This window comes from Osmerus eperlanus, chromosome 11, assembly GCF_963692335.1.
Source record: "Osmerus eperlanus chromosome 11, fOsmEpe2.1, whole genome shotgun sequence".
NCBI lineage: Eukaryota > Metazoa > Chordata > Actinopteri > Osmeriformes > Osmeridae > Osmerus > Osmerus eperlanus.
This window is the reverse complement of record NC_085028.1, coordinates 8,902,151-8,919,089: the sequence shown is the minus strand read 5'-3', so window position 1 is coordinate 8,919,089 and position 16,939 is coordinate 8,902,151. Positions and strand designations below refer to the sequence as shown.

The following is a 16,939-nucleotide window of genomic DNA, read 5'->3' as shown; positions in this document are numbered from 1 at the left end:
ATTTCATTCATGTAAATCAGTTATTAAGACAATAAACTTGAATTTGATGAGCCTGCATGAACGACGAATCAGCGAACTAATTTGCGAATTGGTCTGGCAACCAAAGGCTATGACGCACATGCTGTAGTCTACAGATAAATAAATGACTGACTTTGGTCTGCTATCAATGTTTTCGAAAAAATAAATTGTAAAAGCGGTAGATTTAGGTAAATCTAACCCTTGTGAATGTTGTAAGAGGGTGACTGCGCATATATATCGACCTGAATACAGTGACAACACTTTTCGCAAATCATAAAAGCCATCCGATTGGACAATTATTTGACATCGGGGTGGAGCTTTTGAATGTCTCCACGTGAAAAGAGAGTTCCAGAATTTGTTAGCATTTTTGATTTAGCGTAAAGAGAAACGTCGTCATGTCTGCTATAAAGTCATTAAATCCAAAAGCTGAGGTGGCTCGAGCTCAGGCTGCTCTTGCTGTTAACATAAGTGCTGCTCGTGGTCTTCAAGATGTGTTAAAGAGTAATTTGGGGCCTAAAGGAACAATGAAAATGTGAGTGTTTAGCTTGACGCTAGCTACGTGCGTAGCTATGGCGTACACTTTGTTAGCTAAGCTAGCCAACGATAGAGAAGCTGCTAATTGCGCTACCACTAGTTAGCTTGGTCAAAAGTTGTTAAGAAAGTTTCACATCGTTAAATACTATCAATAAAAACTGACCTTATTGACCTTATTAAGAAATATTGAACAATCGATCATATTGCATGTTCAGATCATAGCAAACACCAAGCTAACATTTGCACGAGAAAGGGAGGGGTTGTTTAGGTAAGTTGAGTTGTTGTAGCTAAACATGACAAAGCTGCCTGTCAGTGTGTGGTAAAGTGGGCTAGCTAGCGGATCTCGTCTGATTTAAATGTGTTTGCTATATGCCGTAACGTTACATGCTATGGTTTGAATTACACAAACGGGCAGGCCGTGGGGCTGTAGACTGGAACTTCAGAAACACGGGTGGCAATCTCAAAATCTTGGCCAAAGATTATTGCACATGATGCAAGCTTGAGTTTGTTGTATATAAATCTAATATTATAGACTAATCGTTATAATAATCGTTATCATTTGCAGGCTTGTATCTGGGGCTGGTGACATAAAGCTGACCAAAGATGGAAATGTTTTGCTGCATGAAATGGTATGTCGGTATCTGGTTTGATTTCATTTTGACCGTGAACCATAATGCTCCATTGCACACAAGCTAATTTCTTTAGACCGTTACTGTTTACTTTACTGCAGTTAACTCTACAAGAGAGTGCATCTCTTTCACATGTTTTGCATTTTATGATGTAGCAATACTTTAGTGATTTTAGTCTTGTTCCGGGTTTGATGCCTTTTCTGTGTATTTAGCAAATTCAGCATCCGACGGCATCTCTGATTGCTAAAGTGGCTACAGCACAGGATGATATCACTGGAGACGGAACAACATCCAACGTACTCATCATAGGAGAGCTCCTGAAACAAGCTGACCTGTATGTATCAGAGGTAAGACATCTTTATTTTTTGGTCAAACTTGATGGGTTTTAAGCTTACGGCAGGCCCATAAACTCTTATATCAAATTAGGGTTAAGATTTGTTCTAGTCAGAGCATTAGCAACATCGTTCCTTTGTGTGTGTGTTTCTCACAGGGTCTTCATCCACGGATAATAGTAGAAGGCTTCGAGGCAGCCAAAGAGAAAGCCCTTGAGGTCCTAGAGCAGGTGAAGGTGACTAAAGAGATGGACAGAGAGACTCTCATCCATGTTGCCCGAACCTCCCTCAGAACCAAGGTTCATACTGAACTGGCGGATCTGCTGACCGAAGTAAGTGATTATGGATATGTGGCCTGACCCATTTTTCCTGCAGTCCATATTAAAATAATGGTATCATTTGGGTGTTTTTCTTAAGTTTACTAGCAACAAATTAAGTGACTGACTGTCCACAGGCTGTTGTTGATGCTGTTCTCACCATCCATAAACCCAATGAGCCCATCGACCTTTACATGGTGGAGATCATGGAGATGAGACACAAGACAGACAGCGACACAGTGTGAGTGCTCACCCTCCTCTCACACCAATCGCTTTACATAGATACAGAGACTTGTGTGCGTCACAACAAGCTTTGTGCATCTTTGCCGAGGTGTAACAGTTTTTGTTGTGCTGTTGTAGGCTGATCCGAGGCTTGGTGTTGGACCATGGTGCCCGTCATCCCGACATGAAGAAGAGAGTGGAGGACGCATATGTGCTCACATGCAATGCGTCTTTGGAGTATGAGAAAACGTAGGTTAAAAAGTATATAGGCAAGCATGAATACAAGCAATGGACCCTAGATGTTGAGCCTTCTTTTGTAACTTCGTTTCAGAGAAGTGAACTCTGGCTTCTTCTATAAGAGCGCTGATGAGCGTGAGAAGCTGGTCTCCGCAGAGAGGAAGTTCATCGAGGATCGTGTCAAGAAAATTATTGAGCTCAAGAATGCTGTGTGCGCTGATGGGTCCAAAGGCTTTGTGGTCATCAACCAGAAGGTATGACCATGAATATGTCTATGGACTAATGTGTCTGACATAAAGTTAAATATTATGTATACAAGAGCTACAGAAATCATTAAGTGTAGGGGTCAGTGATGGTGTAGGAATGTATGGTCTGTATCTCTGCTATGTAACAGAAGGACTGCGTTTATTGTGATTAATTCTGTTTTTTTTCCCCGTCCTGACAGGGCATCGATCCCCATTCCCTGGATGCGCTGGCCAAAGAAGGAATTGTTGCTCTGCGTAGGGCAAAGAGAAGGAACATGGAGAGGTGACCTGTATTTTTGTGAATCAATTTCTAAATAGTATTCAACCATATAGATAAATGCATGGGCGAATTCTGTGTCACTCTGTCAGTAGTAAACCCAGTCAGACACCATGCTAAAGCAACCTTTGACACTTCAACTTGATTAATGGAAGACTTCTGAACTGTCTTGTCTGAGATATGAGGGTGAATACAACAACGCTCAAGTCGTGTGTGTGTCGTTTGCATCCGTTGTACACACACTCATGCCCTTCTCTACTCCTAGACTCACCCTAGCCTGCGGAGGGATGGCCATGAACTCTGTGGATGACCTTACACCAGACTGCCTGGGCCACGCCGGTCTGATTTATGAACATACCCTGGTATGTTTGCAAGCTCTACATGTACATTACCTTATCAACCAGTTCGGATCCATATAGTGTTTTACCTGTACACTAATCGTAGCCTGCTGTTTTTGAATCACTCAAATCACCTAAAAGTTATAGATTGCATGTGTAGGCTGGTGGTGATACTATGAAAATACACACTTGACACATTTTAGGATTATTTTTTTTTCTGTTCTAGGGCGAAGAGAAGTTCACATTCATTGAGAAGTGTGGGAACCCTCGCTCAGTGACCCTGCTAGTGAAGGGACCCAACAAACACACCCTCACCCAGATCAAAGACGCTGTGCGTGACGGGCTGAGGGCGGTTAAGAATGCCATTGAAGATGGTTAGTATGCTGTAAAAAACAACTCGACTTCATATGACACTGAAACGAGTCTGCAAAACGATTCTCTTAATTGAATGCCGTTATTGAAAGTTGGGTGTGGCTTTTGAAATATGCCATTCAGTAGGCAGACTATGCTAAATAAACCATTCCCTTATAATCTATGATAAGTGCTGGACCATGTCGAATAGTTGAGACTTTGATTTTTGATCACAAGATGTCTCTGTATTTGTCCTGACTTCACTACTTGGCACCTGTACACATAAATATCCCTCTCACCTGACCAGTTGTTACCAACCATCCAAAGCCACATTCTTCAGTGATTAAACTCCACTATTGAGCCTAAAAGTTTGATTAAAGCTCCAACTTTTGCCTTATTGGTCTAATTGGACACCCCCTTGTCCAGTGACGGCTCTGAAAAGTCACATTTTGAGATTACACATTTCAAACCAGTTAGGAGCTTGCTGTCCTGATATTGAGCTGGCTGATTGTGTTCTGCAGGTTGCGTCGTGGCAGGGGCAGGGGCGTTTGAGGTTGCTGTGGCAGATGCTCTGGTGAAACATAAGTCCTCTGTGAAAGGCAGGGCTCAGCTGGGGGTGCAGGCTTTCGCTGATGCCCTTCTCATCATCCCCAAGGTACCTGTCAAGTCTGTTACACTGCTGTCCTATCTATGAAAGAGCTGAGTCAAATGTGTGTTACGTGCAGTGTGTTTCTATTGTATTTTCAAAGTCCTTATGAAGTTGCAGAACAGTAACTCATGCAGTAGGGTATGCTACCATTTAATCCAGTGTTGTCTTTTTTTGCTTATTGTGTTTTGGTATACCATTTGACCTCTTTTCTCTGTGTAGGTCCTGGCCCAGAACTCTGGCTACGATGCTCAGGAGACTCTGGTCAAACTCCAGACTGAGTACAAAGAGAGCAGCCAGCATTTAGGAGTGGACCTGAGCTCTGGTATGACCCCAAGTGTTTGATTTACATTAATTTTAAAGGACCGGTGAATTTGTAGCTGTTGCGTTGTGCATAATATCTGTTTTTAAGGGTTAGTGATTTAAGATACACATTTCCTAAGGAAATTTCAAATCCTAATTTCTCCCACTTACTGTGTTACTGTGTTCTGCAGGAGAACCAATCCATGCCGCCGAGGCAGGCATCTGGGACAACTACAGTGTTAAGAAACAGCTTCTTCACTCATGGTAATAATGCCCAGCTATTCAAAAGAAGGCACAGTTCTGATGCCTTTGTTATCATAATTCACTTTGCCTTTTTCAATTCACTTTCTAATGTATTGCTTCTATCAACAGCACGGTAATAGCAAGCAACATTCTTCTTGTGGATGAGATCATGAGAGCTGGCATGTCATCCCTAAAGGGCTAAAGTCAAAAACCAAAATGAGCAACAGGATCTTCAGCACTTGGGATATTAGTTAATTGAGGAGCCAGTGAAGTGTGTATGCTGAACTCATTCTAGGAGGTTAGACATCCTACATAGCGAGAGACGCGGGCAGGCCTCTTATGTGCATGTATTCCCACCAATGTTTTATAATGCAGTATGTCTTGCCATGTCAATGTTTCCATGAAGCCTCAATGAATTTGTGTTAAATTGTAGATCATACCAAGAATGTTACCTCACTCTTTGGAATAAACTGCTTGCATGGCTCTGAGATATATTTTTGCATTTAGTTAAAACCATGTTGATGAAGTTATACTACACACAATCTTTTCCCTCATAGAATTGTCTCCTTTTTTTTTTGCAAAATTTATGATTAGAAAACACCATTTCAACATCATTAAGTTTATTTTTAAATAAATACTTAGCATACATTTGAAAGTATAACCAACACTTGGTTCACAGACTCCCTTCAAACAGTTACCTGTAAATGAATAAGTACAGTACAACCTACATAATGCAAAAATAAGACGATGCACTTATTTTGTACATGCCGTTTCAAGTATGAAGGTTCATTGCACTGCCTTAAACTGGGAGAGGGAAACACTTAATGGCACTAGGAAGCTTTTCAAGCAAACCAATGCATAGCATTATCTAGTTACAGTAGTACCTTTTGGAGTGTGGAGTCTTAGATGACAAGATGTGCTTAGTTACTTGATTAAAGACATGCTTTGGTACTACTGTCTTCCTTCATTCTCTATCCTCTAGCATGCATACATTACTCTGTATGCCACACATTATGTTATTTGCAATGGCACATTACCTTACATTACGCTTGTGTTATTCTGAACAGGCCATTTGTCTTCACTGCAGCTGAATTCATCCATAACAGATAACTACTTAAATTTGGCTGCAGAAGACTACTCACAACCTCTTATTCAATCCAACTCCTTTCAGGAGAAAGGAAACAAACAAATGGATAATAATGCAATCAAAAGTGCTATACTGCAGTACCCTTCAGCGCTATCCTAATTTAACATACAATACCATGCTATTACTTTAGTTGTCACTCAGGGATCTGCTTGAGTGAAATAAGGACCTCCAAAATGAAAATGACCCAAGGCATGGACCTATGTTGAGTTCCCCAACATTCCAACAGCGGTATCCAACAGAATCATCAAGGTGCAACCTCACACTACAGCATCCACTGAATCAATTCATAACTATTCTTCTGAAGTGGAAATTCAAGTTATGTGCACTCATACACACACACACATCTGAAAACGAATGCAAGAATATTCTATCGGTTGCTGCCTCATGTTTTCCCTGTCTTTCTTCCCAGTGAAGAACATAAGTACACACTTAGACAAGAGGATTAAAGGGACAGGCAGCATTCAGCAACAGGCCCTCCTGCCCTTCTACAATCAGGCGGTGGGGAAACTGCAGCAGCATTACCACGTGTGGAGGGGCGACTCCTCCTGCTCAGCTGCTAGAGACAGCAGGATGGCCTTTGGAGTGTTCTCGAACAGGGCAGCTCTGTTCTGGGTCTGGCCCTTTTTCACCCAGTGTCCGTAGATTTTGAAGGCGCAGGCGTCAATCAGCTTACGGATGGGCTTGACAGCGTACGGGTCACTCTTGATCACCTCCTTGGTAACAGGCTTGGCCCGGCGGTAGTTGCAATAAATACGCATTGTGGCGAGTACTGTCATACAGATGACCTGGAAATAGGTATTGGGTTGGATGTGAATGTTTATCAACCAGCCCACACATCAATTCATAAATATTTGGAGTTTGTAATTTTCAACAGACTAACAACTCTTCTGAATGTAGTTGTCACAGGCACCGATGATTTTAATAATTGCTGTTTTATCCCAGGTTCATAGTTTAAATATCTACCCACATTTTAATTGGCTGCAGCAGCTCCCCCATTACCTTGAACTTTCTGTAGGGGCTGAAGTGTCGAACTTCAGCGACCACGTATTGCTGGAAGAAGGGGTGGTTCAGGGCATCCAAGGCAGTGTACCGCTTCTGAGGGTCCACGACCAACATCCTAGAGATCTGACAACAGGAAAGGGGTCATATTAACATGGAGCTTTGTACTACTCACAGCATGAAAACTATAGGCATACTATATTCTAATACAAATAATTTATGCTGTCCTGGTTCAGGAAGGGCATAATCATATTTGTGCCTAGGCTAGTTAGTGGGTAATGAGATGACTATGTACTCCATGTGTGACTGCATGTGTATGTGCCTGGTATGATCGTGTGACCTCTGTTGTCCGTCTTCTAACCTACCAGGTCTTTGACAGTGTCAGAGCGGTCGTCCCATTCAGGGGAGGAGAACTCGTATTTGCCAGCCAGGATCATACGCAGCATCAGCATCTGTTTCCTGTGCCAGAAGGGAGGGGATCCGGCCAGAAGAGTGTACATGATCACCCCCGAACTCCACCTGGAATCACAGCAAAAACTGTGTTAACGGGCATCTGTTTTTAAGAAAGAAAATACAGATGATTAAGGTTTATAGTATTTTGTTGCTGTGTCTGTGACATATGTATGTATAAAATACAACATTAATTCAAAAGTGGGTGATAATGTGTAACTCCTGAATCTTTGCAGGTAATGGAATACAGGGACAGTTTTGCAACTCACAGGTCGACAGCAGTGCCATATCCTGCGTGGTTGGGGTCCATTGAGCACTCAATGATCTCCGGAGCCAAATACCCTGGGGTCCCACACACCTCTGGAAAAGACAGAGGCCATTGATGATGTTTTGAATATATAATGTTTTTACATTTTTCCATGTAAACAGGCAACAATAAGGTTTCAATAACTATCTATGAAACTACATAGCAATGCTAGTAACAGCAATGCAGTTACATAGAAACTGCTATATAGTGACATTTCATTACAGTCTAGCATTAAAAGTTAGAGAAAAACTTGGTATGGGAGAGATTGGGATATCCAGGGCTAAATGGATGTTAACATTGATCTTGTTTTGGTAACACAATGTTTTTACTATAGGTTTATGTAATTTTTATGTAAAGTGTGGCAAAACCCTTTTGTGCTCACAGTTCTTCTAAGTCCATGCAAGTAGGCCTAATTGTGGGTAATGAAAAGCCTGCCATATCAATGCTAAATGTTGCATTATTTTACTATTTGCCTCTGACAACTGCCTCTGCAGGTCATGTGCACCCCAAAAAGTGACAGGGGAACACTAGAAAAGTCAATGTGACCAAACGAAGGCAACAAATAGCTCCACAGGGTCCAGTTGCATCTTAACATTTATCAGCTGACATAAGTGTGTGTGTAGATGGGGGTAGTGTTATCCCTTCCTTGCTCACTCCCACCAAAATATCATTGTAAGTATATTTGTGTTTGTTGTGTCCTATGTACTGTACAAACAGGTTAACGTTTCCCACCCAGTTTTCCCTGTAGCCATGTTGGAAATGTTACTAACCATTCAGTGTCTGGCCAGGCTGGATCTGCACAGAGAAGCCAAAGTCTGTGAGCTTGATGTTCATGTCATCATCCAGGAGAATGTTCTCTGGCTTCAGGTCCCTGTGGACAATGTTCTGGGAGTGGAGGAATTGAACCACCTCCAGCAAAGCTCGCATAATCTTCCTACAGGGCCCAGAGAGAGTCATGAGTTACCCACAAACCTAATACTATATACCTATATGTACCTTGGATATGCAACATTTAGTTGCAATATAATAAAGCACAAACCTGGTTTCCTTCTCACTCAGGGTAACCTTTTCTGTAAGGTAGTCAAAAAGCTCACCCCTCTTCATCCTATGAAAGATTACATTATTTAAGTGCTTTCTTAGTTTCAGACTAAGAATGATAAATGGGAGTTGGGTTGATTATTGTTTTAAAGCAATTTAATGTTGTTAAACCTTGTTAGCATCCTATTTAACATAGTGTATGTTGGACACTTACAAGTCAAAGACTAGGAAGAAGAAGGCTTTGGACTCATAGCAGTCCTTCAGCTGAACTGTGGAAAGTAAACGGATTCAACATCAGTGTATGAGTGTGTGTGTGTGTTATCAATGTTATCTTTTTCAGTTGGATTCCAGGTCAAACTGTTTTACGTCAAGGATCAAAGCTGTTCATCCATAGGATGTGTATACATAACCATGTACCTTGAGTAGATAAATCAATGGAACTTGGATTTGAGCAATTTCTCCCATGTGAGATCCAAATGTGCAAATATTTCCTTATGTTCTATGATTGTTGTCACTTCTTAAAGGCAACATAGTGGAGTACATCAGCTCACAGTGTTTCTGGATGCTCCATCATCTGTTCTAAAGTGCTAAAGTGTGTGATGTATCGTGGAATGTGCACTTGTCCAGTATGTGTTATAGTGTTATCAATTTACTTACTGATATTCTCCTGTCCATAGACCTTCTTGAGAATATCTATTTCTTTCACAGTAGAATCTCGGATCTCTTCAATCTCCTGGGGCGTCATCTTGTCAGAGGGAGTGATGTCAATGACTTTTACAGCATAATCCTGAGAAGTACGTTTATCAACGCAACGTCGCACCACACTGCTCACTCCCCTGAACAGTCAGAGACAGAAAAACATAATCGGATATAAAAGGGGTTTCTGGAATATCTAAAAAATTGAATACTAATTGCCCAAAATATCTGGACAAGAATTTAGAATCCACAATCGTCTGGGTTTAACTATGTTAGCTGTTACACATAATAATAAACTCGAAACCTGTACAACAGATTATTCACAACAATAGCATAGTCATAGTGGTGAATGACTCATTTATTCACACACCCCAGACAAAGATACTTTGTCTGATGGCAAGATGGCACAAAAGGCACGTAAGATACGTAAAAGCCATTGTTGCCAGATTCAGGGATTGAGACTATTAAGCCTATTTAGATCTGTTACGTTTTTTATATAGGCCTAGTCTGTTTTTTGATATGCAGGGCGGAGCCCTTAGGACGTGGGCGGCCCCCCGCCTCACGGGGGCTTCCCAGCCGCCACTGCCTTTGACCCCAAACACATTCACTTGAATACACGCTGGTCACAAGAGTAGGTATGGAAACTCTGATTAAGAATGATTCACCCCTAGTAGATCTTAATATTTTTTTGTTCCCAAAGACAACCACCTAGATCTTATTTTCTGAAAGTATAGGGTAGGCTATGTTATAAATAGGCTAATACAAGCTAACTGTAACCTACCTTCCCAGAATTTCCTTGGGGTCATATTTATCGTAGAACTCCAGCGCTCCGACCCAATCAGGGATCTCGTCTTCTTTGGTCATGTTGGGTTGGCAGGGTATCCAAGGCAACAATATAGGTGCGTTGTTGACAGGCTACAATACAACAAATAGGGTTAATGGGACAACTGCATATAGCCCACTGATACTACCAACTATCATTGAATTGCATCATAGCTGTGATTTATATGCCATTAATTGCATAAGCAACCACGAGGATCAAAGCAGCCTATAGGCAGGGCTGGGGGACAAAGAGTAGACCAGCCCTGGCCCCCTAATTAAGTGAATATAAGAATAGTCTATCATTATTTTTAATAATGACTACATGCTACATGTGTGCCATTCATTTCTGTCTCAGGGTGACAGAAGGCTTGTTTTTGGGCAAATGATGGTTGCAACTAGTTGTTAAATGCTCATAGAAGGTTGGGCCTCATTTACAAACCCGCGAACTCGAATTAATCACGTGGCCACGACGTCCGGTTTCCAAAATACAAAATTGCCTTACGTTGTGGCGATAAAAAAATCCAGCAATTTCACATTACCGGTTGTCACGACCATAGATATATGGTCACGACGACCTAACTGATGAGCTAGCCTATGCGTAATAGAAATGTGCACGGGGCAATTTAGATAGTTGGATGTGTAAACTACGGCCATGGTGTGTTAATATCAGTATATGGTTAAACTCAATAAACTGCACAATGACAGATGCTCCGCCCTTTGCTGTTGAGTGCCAAGGCTGGGGAGTCGGGACAGAGTGCCCTGGAAATCATATGAAATGGTACACCATAGACAGATTCAGTATTTAGGCTATAATATATAACATTAATGTGTGGTAGTTTATGCGAAATTATTGTACGAATACATTGTATAATTGTTCGGAACCCCACAGTAATGTGCGTAATCCATTTGATTCTCGTTGTATAGAAAAATGGAAGACCACCCTCGGTTTCTATGAGCATATGCCTAAAATGCCACACTTGACATAGGCCAACATCGTGTTGTTGGCCATTATCATGACCTTTTACAGTGCTGCCATGCAAGTGCAAATAGCTCACAATAAATTATACATTCTTCCTACTCACGGAATAAATGCGTGGTTAATCCATTTTATGACGGTAATTCATTCCTATTCGCACAATAAATATTGGCCTATTGCGGCATACAAATGAGAAAACAAGTTTCTTAGCATGCGATGTAAATCCAGCCCGTCTTCGTGTGGACCGCTTTGAAAAAGGGTGAACGCTAATGTCAGATGCCAAAAATAAATCTTTGGTTGAAAGCTGCTCGTGTAGGCTACGCATGTCATCTTATTCATGACATTACATGCAGTACATTGCTGACAACTACTTCTGTATCAATAAACGAATCCCCGGCTGCTAGTCTACGGTTTGTTAGCCTCCGTTTCATATTTTGGTGAAAGGTTTGTTCATCTCTGCTACTATTACCACATTGTCTTTAGAAAATCTTACACCACAGCCTATCATAGGCTAGTATGTAGATTATAGATTATGAATCAAGAGTTTCGAAGTACGACATTTTGAAATGTTACAATGATACAAAATACAAGTGATCTGAGTTGGATGTCTCCAGAATTAATCATGATTCATAGTAATTACTTACATGTTTATTATCACAGATATAAGTATTTTCCTTCTAATGTTTCTTGGGTCAGGAGCTTTGTTCTACTTGCTGCAAATGTCTAGTCTCCTTCTGGGCATGTGGTTGGATGAACGCAAAACAGGTTTATGGGAACAAATATTTTGTTACATTTGGTGACAAGATTGCAACAGGGGAAATACATGACAATACTATAACAACCAGTTTTGGATTTGCATACACTATGCAAGACTTGAGCTAGTACTGAAGTATGGACATACAGTGCAATACAGTAGGGCAGCAGGGCTGAGAGAAATAACACCTGATAAAAACAACTCCACACTTGGTCCAATGGACTCAAGGCCCAGGTGCTTTATTATAACCTGGTTGCTTGTTACAAGCACATTGTGATTTTACAACCATAATCCACTGGAAGGAACGTGTAGAGGTCATTTGAGTACATTGTGATGGTAAAAAGTCTGTGTTTAAGTATTCAAGAACTGCATTCATCACAAGCCAAAGCACTGATGCCTATGAAATACTGAACATTTGGAACAAGGAACGTCATCTTAACACATGCACCAAACCAAAAATAAACATTATACACAATACCACCTTTACAAGTCTGACAGACTGCTTTATTATGTAAGATTGATAATTATTAATAAGCCTTTGATTAAATACCATATTAAGTCTATTGAGCTTTTGAAAATGTCACCATCTGTACATGCACATGTTCATGTGCATTCAGCAGTGTCAAGGATTATCACACTCATGAGAAACCTGTGGAGAAAGATTAAAGAAGTTAAGTAGTATTCTCCTTACTTAATGATCCAGAATATATATATATATATATTAAGTCATACATGTGTTTTATAAAGTTTTGATAGATATCCTATGGCCAATGACATCTGCACTTTAACTAAAAAAACACGGCGTTCCACTGATTCTTCTCTGAATTAAAAACAAACCACAGCTACAGCCACAGCCTATTTACCTTGTTCAGTCCATGACCTTTGACAATAATATGTAATTCCTGAGGCCCAAATCAAATTCTAACTTGGCTGCCTTAGACTCTCGAATCAACAACTATTAAGCCTAAGCTCATTTTACTACGCAGCATTGAGGAATGTAAGGTATAGCCTAGTTTATCTTTATCCTGACCCATAAATGGGGCATAATATCACATACACACTAAGCATGCACTCAAATACACTCATACAAACTTACCATTGGATTTACACTGTTTCAGCACCTCACTGAAGCCCTCACACATCTTGAGGTCACTCTGGGTCTGGGCACACTCAATGAACTGCTTGAGCTCATATGCACAAGAGCTCTGTGGGGCTTGGGGCTCCTGTGTGTACATGGACTGGGGCGGTTGCTGATACATAGGGGGAGGCTGCTGGTACATAGGTTGGGCCTGGTAGGGCTCCTGAGAAGAAAAGGTTTTATTTTGTCACTCACTTACTATCAACCAAACACCCCACTATATTTCCATCCCCAAGTGTGCTACTCAGTCGGCATGAAGATACTTGAAGATAAGATGTGACAATATACACATCTTGAATTACTATTCCTTTGTTTTGCTCAAACTTGTCATTAGTTGTTTTGTGTAATCTCCACATTAGACAGGGCCTTAAAGCCACTTATGACTAAGATCTGAGTACCTGATATGTGACGTCAGGCTTGGCAGCTTCTGAGTTACCTCCGCCACCACCAAAGCCCCCGGTCATTGCATGGCCAATGGTGTGCCCTACAGCTGAGCCCACGGCTACTCCCGCAGCGGTAGTTGCCATCTGGGCAAACATGCCAGGCTGCCTGGGGGCCGCGGCAGGTGCTGCCATGGCAGATGGAGGGGCATGGGTAGGAGCTGGGGCGTAGGACGGAGGTGCAGCCCTGGCCATGGGGGGTGGCGGTGGCGCCCGGCTAGTTTAACAAAACAGAAAATTGTTACTTTTTACCAGTAAAGTTTTATAGTTGAAACAAACACCAAGCAATTGACAGTAGCTACCTTCTACTTCGATACATCTATCAAACTGGTCAGTAGCAGACTGGATAGTTAACATAGAGATAGCTTTATTAAACGGTGTTATTGATATTGAAGAATATATATATATATATATATATATGTACAATTGAACAATGAGCAAATACTTCAATATAAACATACGTCAGGCTAACCCCGCCGAAATGAGATGTTAATGCCCATTACTGTTATCTGGATACCTAACAGAACGATGGCCAGCTCGTCAGTCGTTATAATCCTGGTTTACTTACTGTATACTCGGCTAGCTAACTTCTAGCTAGCTAACCTTTCACACACACAGGGATCATTCATACCTTGCAGGCGGTGCCATCCTAGATGTTCGGCTTCGGCTTCCTCTTGGCATTGTTAGAGCTATGAAGATACGTAAAAATTAAGATAGATTTCTCCTATAAAGTAGAGAAATTGACTCTGAATAGTTTCAAATGCGTATGAGCGACCTTCGGAGTTTACTGTGACGTTAAATCTGGACTTGTGTTACATCATTTGTTTCACGTACAACTTCCGGCACAGCTAAGAACATTCTAGAGTTACTAAAATGGTAAAACTCATCAATACCAGAATTACACGAGAATTACATCATTTGTAAAGACAATTACAGTTAAGACAGTTAAGACAGTCACGTTTTACTTTAAATAGCTAGCTTCGAATTTTCGAGGACTGTAGACGTTCCAGGTTGCCAAAACAAGAAAATACTTGTATTTTTAGGCTATGCATAATTGTGTGGCAATCCTTCAGCATTTGGAGAGAGTAGAAAATAAAATACATCTCTTCTCTGGTTCTGGTTAAACTGAGTTAAAAGGCTAATCATTACGTCAAATCTAAGGAATACTAATATGTAGAGTTTTTATAAGGAAACATTTACAAAAATCGCCACTAGAGGTCCTCCTTGAACCTTTCCTTATTTACTGTAGATGCTATAACTGCATAATAGTTTAGATCTAGTGACCATTTGAACTTGAAATAGCATTTTGTTCAATTCAGTCTAGAAAAAACTGTAAACTGATCTTAAATAATAGACAAACATTATACCTAAAATATAATATGACCATTGCATCAAGGTTTGGGGGTAGTAGACATTTGGTGCAGGGTAGTTCAGGGTGTTGGAATGTATTTTAATGAATTGATAATTTATGAGACACATACACTATACAGTACATCTATGAATTTTATAAATCACAACCAGCTTGTTTCAAAGTTTGCTGAACCAACCAATTACTATAATGATTGTTAGTTAGATGATTCATGTGGCTTCAGCTATACTGAGACGCTGTAAACTGCTCTGACCTCCTGTCCTTGTTTGCTACTCAGGCCACAAGTGTGGCATCCTGTCATGCTTAAGGCACACTCCCTTTAATCACCACAAGCCTACACATTGAACAGAGACAATGGGTACAATGGTTAATGCAGGCGGACAAGCCTTGATATACAGTCTCTCTGTGTTAGGGTTCACCCCCATAGCCATATGTACAGATGCCATGGCCTTCCTAGAAAACAATGTGCATGCCATGTGTCAAGATGCTGTGTCTTTTATTCTAGTGCCGCTGCCCCCTGCTCCTTAGAGCCTAATGGGGGCTGACCTTTGACCCCTGGTGGTTCAACACAATAGAGAGAGATACTTAGTTCATGTGGACACTGGCTGCAGCCCCAGACTATATCCAGCAGAGTGCCATTCACAGAAGCTGTACTTGGCAGGAAAGAGACCATGAATTAATTGGTGGCCAAGCCGCGAAGCGGCGAAGCCACTTAAGTGTTTCTACCTTTTCTTATTATTATTACACTTCTTCTGCCATTGGAGTCTATGGCAGCCCCTAGAACCGTATGGTAAAAAGTTGTGAAATTTGGCACACTCATTAAGCACAGTCCCCTCTTTATATTCACCAAGTTTCATGTCTCCCATTGGAGCACTCTAGCGCCACCAACGGGTCAAAGTTGTACTTGTGTTTACACACGTAACTTTTGAACCGTATGACCGATTTTCAAAAATGAGGTACCATTGGATTCCCTGGGTCAAGACGAGTTCAACACACCCTATGACGTCAATTTCCGGTTATATAGATTTTCCGCCATTTCCGGTTTTATCGAAAACCTTTGAAAGCCTACTCCTCCTACAATTTTTCTTTAATCTTCCCCAGAATTGGCACACATCATCGTCAGAGCAACCGTCACAGAAGTTATCCAAAGATTTTTGATTTTCAAAACCGTTTGTCCGGTACAGCCAATCAAAATCGGCAGCAAAGACACCAAACAGGAAGTTGGGTCATATCTCAGCCAATCCTTGAGAAATCAACACCAAACTTGGTATGATGACTCGGAACCCTCATCTGAGGATGTCCAAACAATTTGGTGTCATGTGATCACTGGGCGTGGCCGCAGGATGCAAAAATGTGTTTTGGCCAATAACTGTTGATTCGTTTGCCTTTATTAAGTGATTCCTTTGTCTCATGATATCTTGGGACATCCCGTGTGTGACACATGATAACTTGTGATAACAGCCGAATTGATGCAGCCGCCATTTTGAATTACTGAAAAAACGTTTTTTCTGTACTCCTCCTACAAATGTTTTCCAATCTTCACCAAATTTGGCAGAGATCATCTTCAGACCAGGCCTCACAAAAGCCATCATATGTTTTTTGGATTTTCAAAACCGTTTGCCCGGTACGGCCAATCAAAATGTGCTGTTAAGACAGCAAACAGGAAGTTGGGTCGTATCTCAGCAAATCTTTGATGGATTCACACCAAACTTGTTGCGTGTACTCGTAACCCTCTTCTGAGGATGTACAACATGTTTTATGGGTCATTCGACTGCTTGGCGACCTCATTGCTGCTTGCAGCTATATTTATTATTACACTTCTTCTGCCATTGGAGTCTATGGCAGCTCCTAGAACCGTATGGTAAAAGTTGTGAAATTTGGCACACTCATTAAGCACAGTCCCCTCTTTATATTCACCAAGTTTCATGTCTCCCATTGGAGCACTCTAGCGCCACCAACGGGTCAAAGTTGTACTTGTGTTTACACACGTAACTTTTGAACCGTATGACCGATTTTCAAAAATGAGGTACCATTGGATTCCCTGGGTCAAGACGAGTTCAACACACCCTATGACGTCAATTTCCGGTTATATAGATTTTCCGCCATTTCCG

General features: G+C 41.2%; 3 protein-coding genes and 1 non-coding gene across 5 annotated transcripts; 2 read left to right on the top strand and 2 right to left on the bottom strand.

The window, feature by feature from the left end:
- Positions 1-333: 333 nt before the first annotated feature.
- On the top strand, positions 334-5,180 carry LOC134028761 (T-complex protein 1 subunit zeta). The gene is made up of 14 exons (XM_062472548.1): positions 334-550; positions 1,118-1,181; positions 1,394-1,528; positions 1,672-1,845; positions 1,968-2,071; positions 2,191-2,301; positions 2,384-2,543; positions 2,735-2,817; positions 3,077-3,173; positions 3,376-3,523; positions 4,022-4,155; positions 4,369-4,471; positions 4,641-4,713; positions 4,822-5,180. Exons 1-14 carry the CDS (start codon positions 414-416, stop codon positions 4,892-4,894), a joined length of 1,596 nt encoding a protein of 531 aa, XP_062328532.1. The 5' UTR covers positions 334-413; the 3' UTR covers positions 4,895-5,180.
- LOC134029713 (small nucleolar RNA SNORA15) lies at positions 2,874-3,009 on the top strand. The gene has a single exon (XR_009931681.1). It is a non-coding gene; the product is annotated as a small nucleolar RNA SNORA15 (small nucleolar RNA).
- A 115-nt stretch (positions 5,181-5,295) lies between the features above and the next one.
- Positions 5,296-11,565, bottom strand: phkg1a (phosphorylase kinase, gamma 1a (muscle)). The gene is made up of 10 exons (XM_062472549.1): positions 11,234-11,565; positions 10,111-10,244; positions 9,291-9,469; positions 8,848-8,902; positions 8,635-8,700; positions 8,366-8,529; positions 7,558-7,648; positions 7,204-7,357; positions 6,839-6,964; positions 5,296-6,624 (listed from the first exon to the last, which is right to left on the bottom strand). The coding sequence occupies exons 2-10, from the start codon at positions 10,191-10,193 to the stop codon at positions 6,358-6,360; spliced, it is 1,185 nt and encodes a 394-aa protein (XP_062328533.1). The 5' UTR covers positions 10,194-10,244; positions 11,234-11,565; the 3' UTR covers positions 5,296-6,357.
- A 195-nt stretch (positions 11,566-11,760) lies between these two features.
- On the bottom strand, positions 11,761-14,285 carry chchd2 (coiled-coil-helix-coiled-coil-helix domain containing 2). 2 transcript variants are annotated; one of them, XM_062473371.1, is made up of 4 exons: positions 14,091-14,284; positions 13,418-13,676; positions 12,978-13,182; positions 11,761-12,530 (listed from the first exon to the last, which is right to left on the bottom strand). In XM_062473371.1, exons 1-4 carry the CDS (start codon positions 14,138-14,140, stop codon positions 12,520-12,522), a joined length of 525 nt encoding a protein of 174 aa, XP_062329355.1. In that variant the 5' UTR covers positions 14,141-14,284; the 3' UTR covers positions 11,761-12,519. The 2 variants fall into 2 exon arrangements, with proteins under 2 accessions (XP_062329355.1, XP_062329354.1); XM_062473370.1 differs by lacking the exon at positions 11,761-12,530 and having other exon boundaries at positions 12,949-13,182; positions 14,091-14,285.
- Positions 14,286-16,939: the final 2,654 nt, after the last annotated feature.

Excerpts from the sequence above, each read along its gene's own strand:
- LOC134028761 (XM_062472548.1), top strand. The coding sequence starts at position 414 with ATGTCTGCTATAAAGTCATTAAATCCAAAAGCTGAGGTGGCTCGAGCT. Across the intron at positions 1,182-1,393 it reads ATGTTTTGCTGCATGAAATG|CAAATTCAGCATCCGACGGC; the intron begins GTATGTCGGTAT and ends CTGTGTATTTAG. Across the intron at positions 4,156-4,368 it reads CCCTTCTCATCATCCCCAAG|GTCCTGGCCCAGAACTCTGG; the intron begins GTACCTGTCAAG and ends TTCTCTGTGTAG.
- phkg1a (XM_062472549.1), bottom strand. The coding sequence starts at position 10,193 with ATGACCAAAGAAGACGAGATCCCTGATTGGGTCGGAGCGCTGGAGTTC. Across the intron at positions 9,470-10,110 it reads CCCAAGGAAATTCTGGGAAG|GGGAGTGAGCAGTGTGGTGC; the intron begins GTAGGTTACAGT and ends CTGACTGTTCAG. Across the intron at positions 6,625-6,838 it reads GCCCCTACAGAAAGTTCAAG|GTCATCTGTATGACAGTACT; the intron begins GTAATGGGGGAG and ends ACCTATTTCCAG.
- chchd2 (XM_062473370.1), bottom strand. The coding sequence starts at position 14,140 with ATGCCAAGAGGAAGCCGAAGCCGAACATCTAGGATGGCACCGCCTGCA. Across the intron at positions 13,677-14,090 it reads AGGATGGCACCGCCTGCAAG|CCGGGCGCCACCGCCACCCC; the intron begins GTATGAATGATC and ends TTGTTAAACTAG. Across the intron at positions 13,183-13,417 it reads AGCCTGACGTCACATATCAG|GAGCCCTACCAGGCCCAACC; the intron begins GTACTCAGATCT and ends TTTTCTTCTCAG.